General features: G+C 49.6%; 1 protein-coding gene across 12 annotated transcripts in view; it reads right to left on the bottom strand.

Moving 5' to 3' along the window:
- Window positions 1-12,036: 12,036 nt before the first annotated feature.
- ARHGEF10L (Rho guanine nucleotide exchange factor 10 like) overlaps window positions 12,037-18,703 on the bottom strand; it is a 46,588-nt gene continuing 39,921 nt past the window's right edge. For 9 of the 12 annotated variants that reach the window (XM_085080287.1, XM_085080289.1, XM_085080290.1 and 6 more), the window contains 4 exons: window positions 17,865-18,010; window positions 16,682-16,856; window positions 14,906-15,028; window positions 12,037-13,877 (listed from right to left, as the gene is read on the bottom strand). In XM_085080287.1, the coding sequence (XP_084936413.1) occupies window positions 13,378-13,877; window positions 14,906-15,028; window positions 16,682-16,856; window positions 17,865-18,010 (944 nt within the window). In that variant the 3' untranslated portion in view covers window positions 12,037-13,377. The other 3 variants (XM_085080288.1, XM_085080294.1, XM_085080299.1) reach the window with 3 other exon arrangements.

The raw sequence follows: 18,703 nt of genomic DNA, 5'->3' as shown, positions 1-18,703 counted from the left end.
CCGCGAGGCGGGGCTGACACGGCAGGACAAATGAGAGCGTTTAGGCGCTAATTAGGCACTAATGACCCGCTCGGAGCTCTCCGCAGTTCAGCCATTTGTCAGGTTCCTGCCAAGCCCGCGGCCCAGGCGGTGACCCCATTACGGACTCTGCCTCTCCCAGACTCCCGGCTGGAATAAAATCCCGTTTTATTGCCGATTTTCCCCCAAACCAAGCTCCTCGAGGCTCTCAGAGCAAAGCCGAGAGGCTTTTCTGGGTGCGGCGCTGCCTTTGCTGAGCCAACGTAGGACAAAAAGGGTATTTAGCCCCAATTTCCCAGCTTTTCCTCCCCCAAAAGAGCCTTTGGAAATATTGAAACCTCTTCCCGTCGCTATTTATAGAGGATATTTATAGACCAAAGGCATTGATTGGACTTTGGGGGGAAAAAGCTGCGGTTTTGTCCAAGTTTCCCATTCAAACCCTGCCAAGCTCCCGCGGTTTTAACGAGGCTTTGGCGCTCGGCTCGGCTGGAGCGGAACCTCCTCGTCCCCCAGATCCGCCCGGCAGGGCTGGAATGGATCCCAGCCTCCCGGGAAGGAGCTGGGTCCAAGAGTTCGGAGCCATCCCGGGGTGGTTTTGGCAGGAAAAGCCACACTGTCGAGTCCTCGCCGTGACGGGAGAAGATTCCAAGCCTGGAGCTGGCGGAGTTTGGATTTGGATTCTGCTCCGGATCTGAGTTCAAGATTTTCCTCCCTTCCCCTTGACTTCCTCCCCGTGGATGCCAGAGGGATTCAGGCACTTCACAAGTGGGGAAAAGATGGGAAAAAAGGCCGGAATTGGCTTTTTGGGCAGTCATGGATTGGATTTTAGGGTTGTCCTGCATTGACTTTTAGGAACATCCTGAAATTGGCTTTTAGGGTTGTCCTGGATTGGCTTTTAGGGCCATCCTTGCTTGGCTTTTAGGGCTATCCTGGGTTTGGCTTTTAGGGCCATCCTCGATTGGCTTTTGGGGCAGTCATGGATTGGCTTTTAGGGTTGTCCTGGACTGGCTTTATGGCCATCCTGGCCCAAAGGAGAAATCCAAGGTGAGTTCACCTTCACCTTCACCTTCACCTTCACCTTCAGCACCCAGGAATGATTTGGGATAATCCCAACTCAGCCATGCCCTTCATGCTCCAGAGGAGGAAAAGGAGAGGTTGGAGCAGGAAGGGAGAGGAACAGGATGTTAATTCGGGATAACAGCTCCCCAAAGGCACAACCTGCTCCAGCACCAGGATCATCCCCACAGGCACCAAATCCCGGGAAAACTCATCCTGCTCTCCCTGGATTCACCAGACCCTCCTGAGTAATTATCCCTGGGATCATCTCCACCCTGGGATCATCTCCAGGTGCCACCCGGGGCCTCGCGGTGTCCCTAATGCGCTGTGACTGCCGCGGCTCCGGCGACGGCTCGGCCGCAATCCCGGGATCGGCACGGCAGATTCGGCGCCTGAGCTGTCGCAGAGCCTTAGAATCAACTCAGGGACACGCGGGGAGCCGGGAAGGGCACGAGGAATTCACGGATAATCCGCGGAAACAATGCGACAGCGCGGGAATGAATCCCGGGGGAACGGCGGGGGAGGGAGGGAGGGATGAGGGATGGAGGGATGGATGGAAAAGGGGAAAGGCAGGGAAAGGGGGAATGTGGATCAATTAATTATCAATTGAAAAGCAGGGCTTGGCATCGCTCTGGTTCATGGAGATATCCTGGTGCTTCCCAGAAGGAAAATTCCCGTGTTTTTGTAGGATTATGAGCAATGGGTTGTCCCAAGGGATAACTGGGATTATCTCTCCTAAAGCTTCCAATGCCATTTCTCCCTTTTTTCCCTTCCCAGACACAAAATCCGAGGCCTTTGCTTCCCATAGGGAAAATTCCCATGATTTTTGTAGGATTACGAGGATTGGGGAGGTGGATTGAGAAAAAAAATCCCCCAAAAAAAGGGAGGAGACACCAAGCACATGGCAGGGCAGGATGAGCCCTTATGGAGGGAAATCCCATGGAAAAGCTCCATCCCAGTTTTTGGGATGAGACAATCCCGGTTGTTCCTTATTCCCTCAACAAAATTCCTTATTCTTCTGCAAAATTCCTTATTCCCTCCACAAAAGTCTTTATTCCTACGCAAAATCCCTTTTTCTCTCCACAGGATTCCTTATTCCTTTTGCAAAATTCCTTATTATTTTTCCAAAATTCTTGATTCCTCTGCAAAATTCCTTATTCCTTTACAAAATCCCTTCTTCCTTTGCAAAATTCCTAATTCCTTGTGCAAAAGTACATCTTTTTTCCCCCAAATTCTTTATTCCTTGTGCAAAATTCCTTATTCCTTTGTAAAATCCCTTTTCCCCCTCTACAAAAATCCTTATTCCCTCTACAAAATTCCTTTTTCCCTTTGCAAAATTCCTTATTCTTCTGCAAAATTCCTTATTCCTTTTGCAAAATTCCCTTTTCCCCTCCACAAAGCCTCAGGAAAACCCCACAGAGTGGGTTCAGCCCCATGGAAATTCCCAACTTTTCCCAAACTCCATGACCCTGGATGCATTTCCCAGCCTGGAGACTCCCGGATAGTTCCCCAGCAGGAGCTCCATCCCCAGCAATTCCCAATTCCCAGCGCCAGGAATGTGTGGAATTCCAGATAAAGACTTTTCCCTATTCCCAATTCTCCTCAGCCGCGCTTTTCCCGCTGATAACGGGAATGTGTTGATTTCGTGTTTAATTTCACAGAACGGCGCCTGGAAACGCCTGGAATGAGCAATTCCGTTAAAATTTGAGGGAGATGGGGCTGGAAAAAAAGATGGAAAATGAGGAAGGATTTGGGGTTCGTGGCTGGAGCCAGGGGTGCTCCTGGTCAGGGATAAAATGGGAATTTCTGGATGGGAATTGACTCCACCTGGGATGAAAATTCCCTGTGGTGATCCAGGAGAGAAAACGGCATTCCCGGGAAATCAGAGGGTGGAAGCACAGAGGGCGGGAATGAGCTAAAAACGGATGGTTGTCCTTCAAAAAATGGGGATTCATCCCTAAATATCCCAAAATATCCCCAAATCCAGGTTGGAATGGGAAGGCAGGGAAAGACAATGCTGAAAATTATGATTATCCTTCAAAAAACAGGGATTTATCCCAAAATATCCCAAAATATGCCCAAATCCAGACTGGGATGGAAGGATAGGGAAGGACAATGCTCAAAATTATGATTATCCTTTAAAAAATGGGGATTTATCCCAAAATGTCCCAAACCCAGGTTGGAATGGGAGGGCAGGGAAAGATCTATTGTCCTTCAAAAAGGGATGATCATCCTTCAAAAAATGGGGATTTATCCCAAATTATCCCAAAATCCAGGGTGGAATGGGAGGGCAGGGAAGGACAATGCCAAAATGATGATTATCCTTTAAAAAAATGGGGATTTATCCCAAAATGTCCCAAAATCCAGGGTGGAATGGGAGGGCAGGGAAGGATTTATTATCTTTCAAAAAGGGATTATTCTCCTCCTTTCCAGCCCAATCTGAGCTGGCGTTTCAAACAATGGAATTTTTCCACGGAATTTTTGCTCCCTATTTCCGAGAAAAGCTCAGCCAGGCCTCCCCCACCATTGAGGTAAAAATGAGGGGGAAAAAATGTGGATTTTCATTTTTTCCCCCCAGAAAACCTCCAAATTCCTGGTGTTTTGCAGCCGCGGGGAGAAGAAACAAGGAGAGCAATTCCCGCTTCCCAAATTAATGCCCTAATTCCAGCCCTGCTAATTAAAATCCTTGCAGGAGGACAGAGGAAGTGGAGCAGATCCCAAAATCCAGGACAAGGCCGGAGCTGGAGAGATCCCAAAAAAGAGATTGGGACGTCAAAGGTGCCCTCGGGGAGATGTTCCCAATTCCAGAGGCTTGGAAAAGCTCCAGGGCAGGCTGGGATTGAGGGGAGAGATCAAGGAGAGGATGGAATCCCAATTTGGGATAGGGGGATGGAGAAAAATCCATCCCAATCTGTCTGGGATGCAGGAAAGGCACAAAATCCATCCCAATCCTAATATGGGATATGAGAATGGCACAAAATCCATCCCAATCCTAATATGGGATATGAGAAAGGCACAAAATCCAACCCAATCCCAAAATTCATCCTAATCCCAAAATTCATCCCAATCCCCATTTGGAAAAGGGAAATGGCACAAAATCCAACCTAGTCCTAACATGGGATATGGGAATGGCACAAAACCCATTCCAATCCCAAAATCCATCCCAATCCCAAAATTCATCCCAGTCCCAGTTTGGGATGCAGGAATTGCACAAAATCCATCCCAATCCCAAAATACATCCCAATCCCAAAATTCATCCCAGTCCCACTTTGGGATATGGGAATGGCCCAAAAGGGCCAAATCCGAGCATCCCAAAAACCTCGGAATCCCAAAAATCTCCCCATGATCAAAACCTCGGCATCCCAAAAATCCCCTGGGATGAAGAAAAGAAGGGCAAGGAAAAAATAAATGGGGGGGGGAAAAAAGACAAACGGAAAAAATCCATTTATTCCTGGAAATAAACGAATTTTTATCCTTGTTTTTCAACCCTCGGAACAAACCAGATTCCCACTATTTTCCTGGAATAAAGAATTCAGGTTCAGCAGAGCCTGGGATGCATCGGGAAGGAATTTTTTCCCGTTTTTCCAGGCTGGGTCTGCCAGGAGAGGGAAGAAAAATGGGAAAAAATTGGTCATGGTGTAAAACAAGGAGCAGAACCTCCTCCCACGACTCCCAAAATCCCAAATCCCAGATCCATCCCAAAATTCCAGATCCATCCCAAATCCTAGAGTTCCTCCTCGTTAATCACCACAGAGATGTTTAAGTGCTTCGCTGGCTGCGATTCAGTGGGAATTTTTAGCTTTTATGGGACTTTTGGGAATCGGCAGGAGGAGGTTTTTTATCCTTGGATGTGAAATGGGAACGTCGAGGATGAGGGAAATCCAGGGAGGATTCCCGAAAAAGGAAACTCCTTGGGATGAGGGAATGCAGGGCAGGAATATTTGAATTATATATGTGTGTTGAAATATGGATGGGAATAAATCCAGGTGGGAATAAATCCAGGTGGAAGTGGGAGAGGAAGGAGAAGGGGAGAAAAAGGTAAATTCCAAAATTAATGGGGAATACTGGAGGAAGAAAAAAAAAAGGAAGAAAAGGGTGGGGAAATTAGGAAAAATTAAAGGTAAATTCCAAAATTAATGGGGAAATTAAAGGAAAAAAAAGGCAGAAAATTATGAAAAAATAAATGTAAATTCTATAATTAATGGGGAAATGTTAAAAAAAAAGGGGGAAATGGGGAGAAATGGGGGGAAATCAGGGAAAAATAAAGGTATATTCCAAAATTAATGGGGAAATTATTATTATTATTATTATAATTATTACTATTATTATTATTTATTCACTGGGAAAACCAAGTCTGGGGCATGGAACAGGGGAAATTGCTGGAATTCTGGGATTAGGGAGGTTTGGAGCACCAGGAATGCATTCCCATGCATTGATGCCACACTCAGCATTCCCTGACCTCTATCCCAGACCTAATTCCATGAAAAATTCCTAATTTCCATAAAAACCAGCAGGGAACACAGCTGGGAGCACAGCAGACTCCCAGGGGAGGAGAGGGTGAGGAATTCCGGGATGAATCCCAGATTTCCTGCTCCAAACCAGGATGTCTGCTCCTGTGGGATTGAACCCTCAGCCAGGGGAGGATTCGGTTTGGGAAAAGTCTTTTTTCCCGAATTTTGGGAGGAAAAACACGGAAAGGAGCAGTAAGGAGAGTCTGTGGGTCTTCCTCATCCCAGGATCCACCTCAGCTCCCAAATATTCCCAAAAAAACCACAGATCCCACCTGGAGCAAATCCCTTTTCCTGGATCTCCAATTTATTTGGCTGGAAAAATGAAGGAGGAGCTGCAAAAATTAACGGCAAATTAAAACCAATAAAAAGAAGGGGGAAAAAATGGGGGAAGAATCGGAAAAAATAAAAAGAAAGGAAAATCCTTTTTCCCGGAGAATCCAAGAAATTGGGATTTTATTTTTCCCTGGAAAATTCTACCCTATCCAAGCCCAAGGACATGGGAGAACTCTGGGAATCTGGGAATCCAAGAAAAACACGGAATTTGGGAAACTTCCTCCGAGTCTCCCACTCCTTTGGACGGTGGAATTCCCTCGTCTCCCTACCCGAGGAATAATTCAATTAACTCGGAGAAAACGTAATTAATTTTAATCGCGGCCGATAATTCATTGTTTCCCGGGATTTTAGTAATTGTACTTGGGAAATCGGAGTTCCCGGGAAGCGCCCCGTGATGTCCTAATTAACGACTCCGATGGGAAGAGTTTAATTGGGAAAACCTTGGGAAATCGGTTTTGCTCCCCGGGGTTGGAATCCACAACCTGAGGGCATGGAAAAGGAGGAAGGAGGGAGTTTGGGATGCTCCCGAATCCCAAATCCACCTGGATATTCCTTTTTCCCAGGATTTTTGGCTCCCCGGGAGTTTTGCAGGGTGGGAAAGGCCTTTTTTCCATGTTTTCCACCATTCTCGAGCACCTGGATATCCAATTTCCATCTGGGAATTACGCAGCCTCGGGAAGCCGGGAAAGGACCTCCTGTGGGATTGTTTGGTTCCTCAGAGTGGGATCAGCCTGGGGAGGGATTTGTCCTTTCATTGCTCCATCTGTTCCTCGGGAAGAGGCAATTCCAGCCCGGCTTGGCTCAGCTTTTCCTGCTTCTCCTTCATTTTATCCTCCCTGGGAGGAAAACTCGGGAATTCCAGGCCCTGGTGTTGCCCTAATCCGGGATTGGGATGCTCAGACACCCCAAATCCTGATGTTCCCCCAAATCATAATGTTCTCCCAAATCCCATTGTCCCCCCAGTCCAGGACAAGGATGCTCAGATCCCCCCAATGTCCCAATGTTCCCAAAATCCCAATGTCTTCCCAAATCCCCATTTTCCTCCCATCCCAGGACATGGATGCTTGGAACCCCAAATCCCAATTTTTTCCCTGATCCAGGACAACGATGCTCAGACCCCCAGGTCCCAAAGTTCCCCCAAATCCCCCCAGTCCAAATATCCCCACAATCCAGGACTTGGATGTTCTGACAACCCAGATATCCCAATATTCCCCCCAGGCCAGGATTTGGATGCTCAGATCCCCAGGTCCCAATGTCCCCCGAAATCCCAATGTATTCCCAAATCCCAATTTTCCTCCCATTCCAGGACAAGGATGCTCAGATCCCCCCCCCAGGTCCCAATTTTCCCCCCAAATCCCAATTTCCCCCCAATCCAGGACATGGATTCTCAGACCCTCAGGTCCCAATTTCCCCCCTCGTCCTAGGACATGGATTTCCCAGTTTTTCCCCAAAAAAACTTCCCCAAAAATCCCAGGAAGGACCGATCCCATCCATTTCTCCCTCTCCCGCGGGATGAAGGCGAGGGGGGTTGGACTGAAATCCCGATCCATGTGACGCCAATCACAGATCCGACCCCTCGGGAATCCGTGATTAATGGAGTTAAAAATAGCGGGAGCTTGCCAGGGAGAGCAGGAGCCATGCATAAAACATCAGAGAGCCTCGTTAGCGCCGCTAATTGCGCTAATGGGGGGGTCGGCTCTGCTCCGGGCCTGGAATTCGGGATGGACCTCCCTGGAATTTGGGATGGACCTCCCTGGAGTTTGGGATGGAGTTCCTGACCTCCTTCCAGCTGCCCCCTGGGATGGACATGGGATGGATGTCCATCCCATTTGGGATTAATTCGGGATGGACCTCCCTGGAGTTAGGGATGAACCTCCCTGGAGTTAGGGACGGACCTTCCTGGAATACGGGATGGAGTCCCCTGGAATTTGGGATGGAGTTAACTGGAATTCGGGATGGAGCTTCCTGGAATTCGGGATGGACCTCCCAACCTCCTTCCAGCTGCCCCCTGGGAATCCGGGAAGAACCTCCCTGGAATTCGGGATGGACCTCCCGACCTCCTCCCAGCTGCCCCCCAGCTCCAGAGCAGGGTTGGGAAATCACCCAGCCCGGAGCCTTAATGAGAACTTAATTAGCACCCAATTAACGCTCAGTGGTGGGGGGAGGGGGTGTGGATATTCTGGAGGTCAGGAGTGGGATGGGTTTGAGGGGCTGAAGGCCCTTGTGGTCCAACATTCCCAAGGATTGGGAGGAGGTTTGGAGCAGCACGTGGCCTTTATCCCAGTGGATATTTGGGATCGGGATCATTTAGGGTTTGCCATGGGGCCACCATGGTTAGGGATTGGCTTTGCCCGGTGGCATGGCTGTGATAACTCCAACATTCCCTACCATCATGGCCACCATTCTACCATGGCCACCGTTCCAACATCCATCATTCCAGCATGGCTGTAATTCCACCGTGGCCATCATTCCAACGTCCATCATTCCACCACAGCCATAATTCCACCATCCATCATTGCAACATGGCCATCATACCAACATCTACCATTCTAATGTCCCTAATTCTAATATGGCCGTAATTCCAACATGCCCATCATTTCAAAGTCCATCATTCCAAAGCCCCTCATTCCAGCATGACCGTAATTCCAACATGCCCATCATTCCAACATCCATCAATCCAACATGGCCATCATTCCACCATCCACCATCCCGTTCCAGCTCAGCCATCGCTGTTTTCCCAGCCCACCTTCCCCTAATCCCGCAGCTCCCAGTCTCGCCCCATTCCCATCCTCTCCCACCCTAGATAGAGCCCAAATCCAGCGGGAGAAGGAGGGGGAAGGAGAAGCCATCAGCATTCCCGAGCGGTTCCTCCGACCCTGGAGTGGGGAACACAAATCTGGCTGTAATTAATCCCATTATCCCGGGAAGAGGATGTCAAAAACCAGGAATCCAGGCGGGATGAGCCTCCAGGGGAGTTTAATCTCGGACAGGCAGCGGCTCAGAGCCGGATCCGAGGAGATCCGAGTGACAGGGAAAGAAAGACAGCAGGATTCGAGCCTGGAGTGGGAAAATCCAGGAACATCTCATTCCACAGCTTTTCCTTAAAGAATGAGACCAAAATAGCCCCGAAAAGCCTCAGCAGCAGCTCTGTGGAGTCAAATTCCCTGCAAATCCCAAGACAGGGATGGGATGTAGGATTATCTTGCAAAAATATCCACATCACATCCCAAGGATCCTCTGGGAGAGGTTTTTGGGGCAGGAAAGCCTTTCCAAGGGGTGAGGTTGGATTTTGATCCGGAATTTTCCCAGCTCCTCCAACTCCCCTCAGCACCTTTTGATCCCAATTCCCGGGAAGAGCCACAAATGATATCCCAGAATGAGGCAGATCCTGCTTGGGAAGGGAACACTCTTCCCAGCAGCTCCAGATCCCGGGAATGAGACCTGGAGTGTTTCATGTCCATCTTTCCCTTCCCGAATTCCCATGGATGCAGCCGGAGAGGAGTTTGCATGAAGTGCAGCCCCGGCAAGAGCAGGCGGGGGGACAACCCTGGAATTCCCTGCAAATCCATGTTTTTAGGCCAGGAGAGCTGGGATGAGGCTGTGCCCAGGCCAGGTTGGGATGAGCAGGATGGGAATCTCCTCAGCAGGGATTCGAAAACTTGGGAAGAACAAATCCTGCTCAGAAAAGGGGGAAAACCTCATCTGGGGGCAGCCTTGGCTCTGCCGGATTTGGGGGTGAAATGTTCCTGGGTTTCTCCCCAAAAATTAGTTCTGCTCCCTATGAATCCACACTGGAAATCCCAGGAAGGTTTTCCATGCAGATTGAGCCCAAAGAGGTCATGGAGACTTTGGTTTCCAACTCCTCCTTCCATGGAATGCTGGGAAGCTCCGTCCAATCTGGGGATGAAATATTCCTGGATTTCTCCCCTAAAATTGCCTCTGCTCCCAATGAATACCCATTGGAAATCCCAGGAATGTTTTCCCAAAAAGATGAGCCCCAAAAGTCTTGGATGTGCCTCTCCAACCCCTCCTTGGACGGAATGCTGGGAAGTTCTGCCCAGTTCGGGGGTGAAAAATTCCTGGATTTCTCCCCTAAAATTGTCTCTGCTCCTTAAGAACCCACAATGGAAATCCCGGGAAGGTTTTCCATGTGGGATGATCGCTGCTCCTGCCTTCCCTCGGCTCGTGTTGAACAAGGGCCTTGGGGATACCAGGAGCCACAAGGTGACAATTCCAGGATTTTCCCATCCCATCCCATTATCCCATCCCATTATCCCATCCCATCCCATCCCATCCCATCCCATCCCATCCCATCCCACCATCCCATCCCAGCTCAGCTGCGGCTCTGGCTCAGCTCAGCTCAGCTCAGCTCAGGGCTGTTCTGTCTCCAGCGATTTCATGGTCTGATTGCTGAGCACAAACACCGCGGCTAAAAATACTGCGCTGAGGGCTGATCCACGGGATCCTGGGAATTCCGAGGACTGGGAACTGGGACTCGTGGGGGATCATCCCGCATGGAAAACATTCCCAGGATTTCCAGTGTGGGGTCAGGGGAGCAGAGCCAGTTTAGGGGAGAAATCCAGGAATTTTTCATCCCCAAACTGGGCAGAACTTCCCTGCATTCCGTGGAAAGAGGAACTGAAAACCAAAGTCTCCATGACCTCTTTGGGCTCAACCTGTTTGGAAAACATTCCTGGGATTTCCACTGTGGATTCATAAGGAGCAGAGCTGATTCTTGAGGAGAAACCCAGGAATATTTCACCACTGAGCTGGGCAGAGCCTCCCAGCATTCCATGGCACATCCCTAACTTGTAGGGATCATCCCACATGGAAAACCTTCCCGGGATTTCCAGTGTGGGTTCAGAAGTAGCACAGCCAATTTTGAGGAGAAATCCAGGAATATTTTGCCCCCAAATTGGGCAGAACTTCCTTAAATTCCATGGCACATCCCTAACTTGTGGGGCTCATCCCATTAGGAAATTTCCCGGGATTTCCAGTGGGTATTCACTGGGAGCAGAGGCAATTTTGGGGCAGAAATCCAGGAATATTTTGCCTCCAAACTGGGCAGAACTTCCCAGCATTCCATGGAAGGAGGAGTTGGAAACCAAAGTCTCCATGACCTCTTTGGGCTAATCCTGCATGGAAAACATTCCCAGGATTTCCACTGTGGTTTCCTAAGGAGCAGAGCCAATTTTAGGGGACAAACCCAGGTTTTCCCAGATCCTTTTCCCAGCACATCCCAGGCTCTGCTGCTGCCTGTGCCAGGGAAAAGGAGCTGCAGGTGGATCAGGAATTATCCCGGTTTTTTCCATGGATGCAGGATCTAGCCAGGCCTGGCCTCCACCCAGCTGGGGCAGGATTTGCATCCCATAAATCCCAAAAAACAGATTTCTGGGATCATCCAGGAGGATTCCACGGTGCTCCCAAGTGAGGAAAAGTTGGAAAAGCAGCTCCACATCCCAACCTCTGGAATTTCCCGCTGGGATGGGAAGGATTCGCTCCAATCCCAGATTGCAGGGATGAAGGGAAGCTCCAGGATCCCAAAAGGAGCCAAATCCCGGAAAACTGCGGGAGCATCCCAGAGCCCAAATCCTCATCCGAATCCTCATCCCAAGCCTCCTCCATAGAATCCGAGGTGTTAATTCCTTGAATTTCTCCAGCCTGCCTGACCCAGGAATGACTTTCCCAGTGGGATTTTTTTTTTCCCCCAGGATTTCAGAAATTATATTCCCAGTGGAATTTTTTCCCCAGGATTTTGGGAATGACTCTCCCAAGCAGCCTGGAATAATTTTTCCAGCTGCTCAGGGATCCTGGAGCCTCATTTCAGTCACTTTTCCTTGGACTGGAGCTGCTCCTCCCTTGGATCCATTGTGCTTCTCCATCCCAGGTTTTACTGCCGGCAAGAATTCCTGGAAAATCCGCGGCAGATGGAAATGGGTGGGAAATAATGGGGAAAAGAGGTGGGAAATAATGGGAAAAAGAGCAATCCCAAAGCTCATCCCATTCCATGGCAAACCTTCACCATCCCAGGCTGCTCCAAGCCTCATCCCAGAGCATTCCTGGGAAAAATGGAACCCTTGGAATGCCCAAATCCCGGGAAAGAACCAGGAAAAGCACGGCGATTCCTATTGCATTTATTTCCACATTCCCCCTTTTGCCTCTCCTCAGGAAGCTGAGTTGGCTCAGCTCCCAAATCCAGGGAATTTTGGTACCGAAGATCCAGGAATTCCCAGCCAGGGAATTATCACAATTCCCAATTATCTTCCCGGGAGCGACTCCCACTTTTCCCCGCGTTCCCGATATATACAGATTCCTCCTTTTTACAGGGAATATTGTACAGCCTATGTATAAATCCCGGGATTTCTAGCTCTAGGGGTCATCCACACACACACAGAGCCCAGCTGGAAAACAGGGAAAAATCCCACAAAAATCCCACCATTCCCAACTCCCCTTCCCACCGGATTCCGGGGGAAATTCCACATTTTTCCTGGAATTTTTTTCCTCCCAGCAGGCGAATTCCCGGGAAAAATTCCAGACCTCCTAACTCCCCTTCCTGCTGGATTCCAGGGGGAAATTCCACATTTTTCCTTGAATTTTTCTCCTCCCCTCCCAACTCCCCTTCCCGCTGGATTCCAGGGATGGAAAATTCTGCGGTTTTGCCAGATTTTTTTCTTTCTGGCAGGTGAATTCCTGGGAAAAATCCCAGAACTCCCAACTCCCCTTCCCACCAGATTCCGGGGCAAAAACTCCATGTTTTTCCCAGATTTTTTCCCTCCCCTCCCAACTTCCTTTCCAGCCGGATTCCAGGGGAAAACTCCACGTTTTTCCCAGATTTTTTTTCCTCCCAGCAGGTGAATTCCCGGGAATTTGGAATATTTTACAGCCTATGGATAAATCCCGGGATTTCTAGCTCTAGGGATCATCCAAACACACACTGAGCCAATCCCAGCTCAAAAAAAAACCGGGATAAATCCCGCCGCTCCCAACTCCTTTCCTACCAGATTCCAGGGGAAACTCCGCATTTTTCCTGGATATTTTTCCTCCCAGCAGGTGAAGCACCTGGGAAAAATCCCAGAGCTCCCAACTCCCCTTCCTGCCTGATTTTGGAGGGAAAACTTCATGTTTTTCCCAGATTTTCCTGCTCCCCTCCCAACTCCCCACTGGATTCCGGGGATGAAAACCTCTGCGTTTTTCCAGGATTTCTTTTCCTCCCGGCGGGAAAAACCCCAGAGCTCCCAATTCCCTTCCCGCCAGATCCTGGGGATGGAAAACTCCATGTATTTCCCAGATTTTTCTCCTCCCAGCAGGAGAATTCCCGGGAAAAATCCCAGAACTCCCAATTCCCTTCCCGCCGGATCTCAGGGATGGAAAACACGTTTTTCCCAGATTTCTCCTCCCAGCAGGCAGGCGAATTCCCGGGAATAGCTGAGGTAGCGCCGGGCGGGAATCCCGGCGGGAATCACAGCGCCAGCGGCAGCTGCCAGATGAGCAGCGAGCTGTCGGCAGCTCCGGAGCCGCGCTGCTCCGCCCGGAATTCCCGGCTTTCCGCCCGGAAATCCCGATAGCCGCGGCCTCCGGAGACGACGGCCACGGAGCAGATCTCCTTGCGGCCAGAATCGCGGGAGCACGGCCGGCTCCGAACCCAAACGTCGGGATCGTCATCCAGCTCGTAGATGGATCCGTCCTCCTCGGCGTGGCCCGGAATTCCCGGCGGAGATTCCCGCACGGAGAGCAGCGTTCCGGGCAGGTGGGAGGTGGAGCGGAGTTTGTAGCGAAGGAAAATCCCTTTTTTCCGTAATTCCCGCGGGGAAGGTCCGTCGGGATCCGGGGATTTGTCCTGCTCGCCCTCCTGCTCCTGCTCGGCGTCGCTGCGCAGAGCGTCGGGGCTGGAGGAGCTCAGCGCCAGAGCCAGGAACTCCACCGGGCCGGAGTGGCCGTTCAGGGACACCATGCCCTTCCCTGGGAATGGGAAATTTGGGATTGGGTTGGGAAATGTCAGGAATTCCACCTATCCCAGGGAATGGGAAAAGCGGGAATGAGAAATGTCAGGAACTCCACCGGGCCGGAGTGGCCGTTCAGGGACACCATGCCCTTCCCTGGGAATGGGAAAAGCGGGATTGGGAATGAGCTGAGAATTCCATGGAGCCACCATGGTTGTTCTGGGACACCATGCCTTTCCCTGGGAATGGGAAAAGCCAGGAATTCCAAGAGGCCGGAATGGCTGTTCAGGAACACAAGGTCCTTCCCTGGGAATGGGAAATGTGGGATTGGGAATGAGCCAGGAATTCCATGGGGAAACCATGGCTGTTCAGGGACACTATGCCTTTCCCTGGGCATGGGAAAAGTGGGATTGGGAAATGTCAGGAATTCCACAGGGCTGGAATGGCGGTTTAGGGACACCATGCCTTTCCCTGGGAATGGGAAATGTGGGAATGGAATGGGAATTGTCAGGAATTCCACTTATCCCTGGGAATGGGAAAAATGGGATTGGGAATGAGCTGAGAATTCCAAAAGGCTGGAATGGCCATTCAGGGATACCATGAACCCTTGGGCATGGATGGTTTCTTTGGGAATTTCTGGGAATTTTCGGGACTTTTGGGATCTCACCGGTTATTTTGGGGATTGGACCCTTGGGAATTCCCGGGAAAATCTCACCAGTGATCTTGGGGATTGAACCCTTGGGAATGTTCAGGATTTTCTGGGAATCTCACTAGTGATTTTGGGGATTGAACCTCTTGGGAATTTGGGAATATCTCCAGTGATTTTGGGAATGGTTTCTTTGGGAATTTTCAGGAATTTTCCGGGATCTCCCCAGTGATTGTGGGGATTGAACCCTTTGGAATGTTCATGAATTCCCGGGAATATCTCACTGGTGATCTTGGGGGTGGAACCCTTTTGGAATGGTTTCTTAGGGAATTTTGGGATCTCACTGGTGATTTTGGGGATTGAACCCTTGGGAACGTTCAGGAATTCTGGGAATCTCTCACCGGTGATCTTGGGGATTCCCTCGAGGCGCGGCAGCGGCAGCAGGACGATGATTCCCTGCTCTGTCCCAACCCACAGCGAGCCCTGGCAGATCAGGAGGCTCGTCACTCGTACCTGCTTCTGCCCTGGGAATGAACAAATGGGAAAATCTGGGAAAATCCGGGATCAGGGATCATCCCAGGGCTGGAATCCCCAAGGATTCACTGCCCAGGGAGTTTTCCATAGGGAATATCCTCAGGAATGTGATGGGAAGGGAAATAAAGGGAAAGAGGAGAAAAAATGGGGGAAAAAAGAGATTGCAGTAGGAAATAAATGGATGTTTTGTGGGAATGATTTAGTGGGGAGATGGGAGAGAGAAATCCATGGAAAAGCAGCTCCAGGAAAGGGATAAATCCACGGAAAAGGAGCTCTGAGAAAGGGAAATCCATGGAAAAGCAGAACCAGAAAAGGGAAAAATCCATAGAAAAGGAGTTTTGGGAAAGAGAGAAATCCATGGAAAAGCAGCTCCGGGAAAGGCTCGTTAAGGAGCTGCCACATTCCAGAGGAGGAGGGAGCAGGAATCCCAAAGGGATTTGATCCCAATGCTCCTGGGAGGGAGGACTATGCCTGGAAAAAGGGGGAAAACAGGGAAAAAAGTATTGACATAGGATTTGGGTTTGGAGTTATGGAAGGGATTGGGGAGCTCCAGGGTGGGAATGGGATGGGATAACCCTGAGAGGGAATGGGAATGGATCCAGGGATTTGGGATCACAGGGATTTGGGATCCAGGGATTTGGGATCACAGGGATTTGGGATCACAGGACAAGGTCAGGCTCAGCCTGCATGAGGAGTGTGGTCCTGGTGGCCACACTGATCCCATTAATGCCCCAATTAATTAATTAACTAACCACTAATTAAGCTCTGACCCGGCATGAGCACTGTTCTGTGTGTGGCCACGTTGATCCCATTAATGACCACATTATTTATTTATTTATTAATTATTAATTTAGGTAACCCTCACCTGGCAGGAGCAGCATTGCCCGTGTTGCCACATTGATCTCAGTAATGAATTAATTAATTAATCAAGAATTAATTAGGGCTCACCAGGCATGAGCAGGGTGGTCATGGTAGCCACACTGATTTCATTAATTAATTAATCAATCATTAATTAACCATTAATGAACCACCACCTGACATGAGCAGGGTGGTCCTGGTGGCCACGTTGATCTCAGTAATTAATTAATAATTAATTAATCACTAATTAAGCATTAATTAACCCTGACCTGGCCTGAGCAGCATAGTCCTGGTGGCCACATTGATCTCAGCAACAAATGAATGAATGAACATTAATCAATCACTAATTAATTAACCCTCACCTGGCATGACGAGCCTTGTCCTGGTGGCCACGTTGATCTCAGCAATTAATGAATTAATTAATCACTAATCAATCACTAATTAATTAACCCTCACTGGGCATGAGCAGGGTGGTCCTGGTGGCCATGTTGATCCCATTAATCAATTAATTAACTAATTAAGCATTAATGAATCCTCACCTGGCATGAGCAGGGTGGTCCTGGTGGCCACGTTGACCCCAATAATCAATTAATTAATCAATAATCACTAATTACTGACTGACCTGGCATGAGCAGGGTGGTCCTCGTGGCCATGTTGACCCCACTAATCAATTAATTAATCAATCACTAATTACTGACTGACCTGGCATGAGCAGGGTGGTCCTGGTGGCCACGTTGACCCCAATAACCAATTAATTAATCAATAATCACTAATTCCTGACTGACCTGGCATGAGCAGGGTGGTCCTGGTGGCCACGTTGATCTCCTGCAGCAGCTCGAGGGTCTCGGTGTGGAAGAGGCGGATGGAGGAGCTCAGGGCAAACGCCATCCACACCCCGGAGCCGGCGCGCACCATGTGCGTCACTGCTGAGCCGGGGTCAGGGTGAGCCTCAAACTGCTGCTGCGGGGACACAAACATTCCCAATTCCCAAAGAGATCCCAAAGGAATTCCCAGAATTACCCCAAAAAATTCCCAGAGTTCCTGCTCTCCGCAATGCACAGCTCCACCCTGAATTTCCAGACGCCTCGGAGTCCAGGTGCGCCTCGAACTGCTGCTGCAATGCCCAAAATTCCCTAAGAAGTTCCCAAAGAAATTCCCAGAATTCCCAAAAAAAATTCCCCAAAAAATCCCAGGAATTCCCCAAAAAAATCCCCAACATCCCCAGAATTCCCACTCTTGGCAATGCACAGCCCCACCCAGAACTCCTGGGCACTTCATGATCAGGGTAAGTCTTGAAGTGCTGCTGCACTTGGCAAACATTCCCAACAAAATTCATGGAATTCCCAAAAAGAATTCCCCCCAAAAAATTTCTCAAAATTTGCCAAAAAATTCCCAGAGTTTTGCACAGCACATCCCAGGCAATGCACAGCCCCACCCAAAATTCCTGGGCCCCTCAGCACTGGGGTGAGCCTCGAACCTCTGCTGCAATGCCCAGAATTCCTGACATTCCCAACGAAATTCCCAATGAAATTCCCAGAATTCCAAATAAAATTCCCCCAAAAAATTCCCAAAATTCTTGGAGTTCTTGCTCTCGACAACGCACAGCCCCACCCAGAATTCCCAGACATCTTGGAACTGCTGCTGCAATTCCCAAAAAAATTCCTGGAATTAGCAAAAAAAATTGCCCAAAAAAAATTCTCAAAAATTCGCCCCAAAAAATAATGGGATCTCTCTGGGAATGGGATCTTGCTGGGAACAAGATCTGGGAACAGAAGGTTGGCATTGGTACAAAAAGTTTGGGAATGGCACAAAAACGGGAATAAAAAATTGCCATAGGCACAAAAAATGGGAAAAAGGGGAAATTTGGGACTCAAAGCCCCCAAAAGCCTGCAAAATTCCCAGGATTTTGACCCCACGGCGTTCCCGAGCCCTCCAGAACTCCCAGAATTCCCAGATTCCTGGGATTACCTGTGGCTGCAGCGAGGAGGCGTCGAGCACACAGACCTGGTTGGCAGATCCAACCCAGAGCGAGTCGTCCAGCGGCAGCAGAGCGCGGAGAGGAGCCGAGCCGACCCGGAACAGGTGCGGGACACTGCCCGGGTCCCAGAGAGTTCCTGGGAATAGGGAATAATGGATCAATGGGGACACTGCCCGGGTCCCAGAGAGTTCCTGGGAATAGGGAATAATGGATCAATGGGGACACTGCCTGGATCACAGAGAATTCCTGGGAATAGGGAATAATGGATCAATGGGGACACTGCCTGGATCCCAGAGAGTTCCTGGGAATAGGGAATGGGGAAATCAATGGGGACACTGCCTGGATCACAGAGAATTCCTGGGAATAGGGAATAATGGATCAATGGGGACACTGCCCGGATCCCAGAGAGTTCCTGGAATTACAGACAGGGGAAATCAATGGGAGCACAGCCCACATCCCAGAGAATTCCTGGGAACAGGGATTGGATCAATGGGAGCATATCCTGGATCCCAGAGACTTCCCATGAATAGGGAATATGGATCAATGGGAGCACAGCCCGGATCCCAGAAAGAGCCTGGGAATAGGGATTGGATCAATGGGAATGGGGAATGATGAATGATCCCAGATCCCAGAGAATACCTGGAATTAGGGAATGGGAATGGGGAACGATGAACTGATCCCAGATCCCAAAGGGAACCTGAAACTAGGGAATGAATGGGGAATGGGGAATGAATGATCCCAAATCCCAGAAAGAACCTGGAATCAAGGATTGGACAATGAATGATCCCAAATCCCAGAGAGAGCCTGGAACGGGAATGGAGAATGGGAA

Source organism: Lichenostomus cassidix, chromosome 21 (assembly GCF_008360975.1).
Source record: "Lichenostomus cassidix isolate B80296 chromosome 21, HeHo_3.0, whole genome shotgun sequence".
Classification (NCBI taxonomy): Eukaryota; Metazoa; Chordata; class Aves; order Passeriformes; family Meliphagidae; genus Lichenostomus; species Lichenostomus cassidix.
Note: the sequence above shows the minus strand (reverse complement) of the source record. Positions and strands in the feature narration are given on the sequence as shown.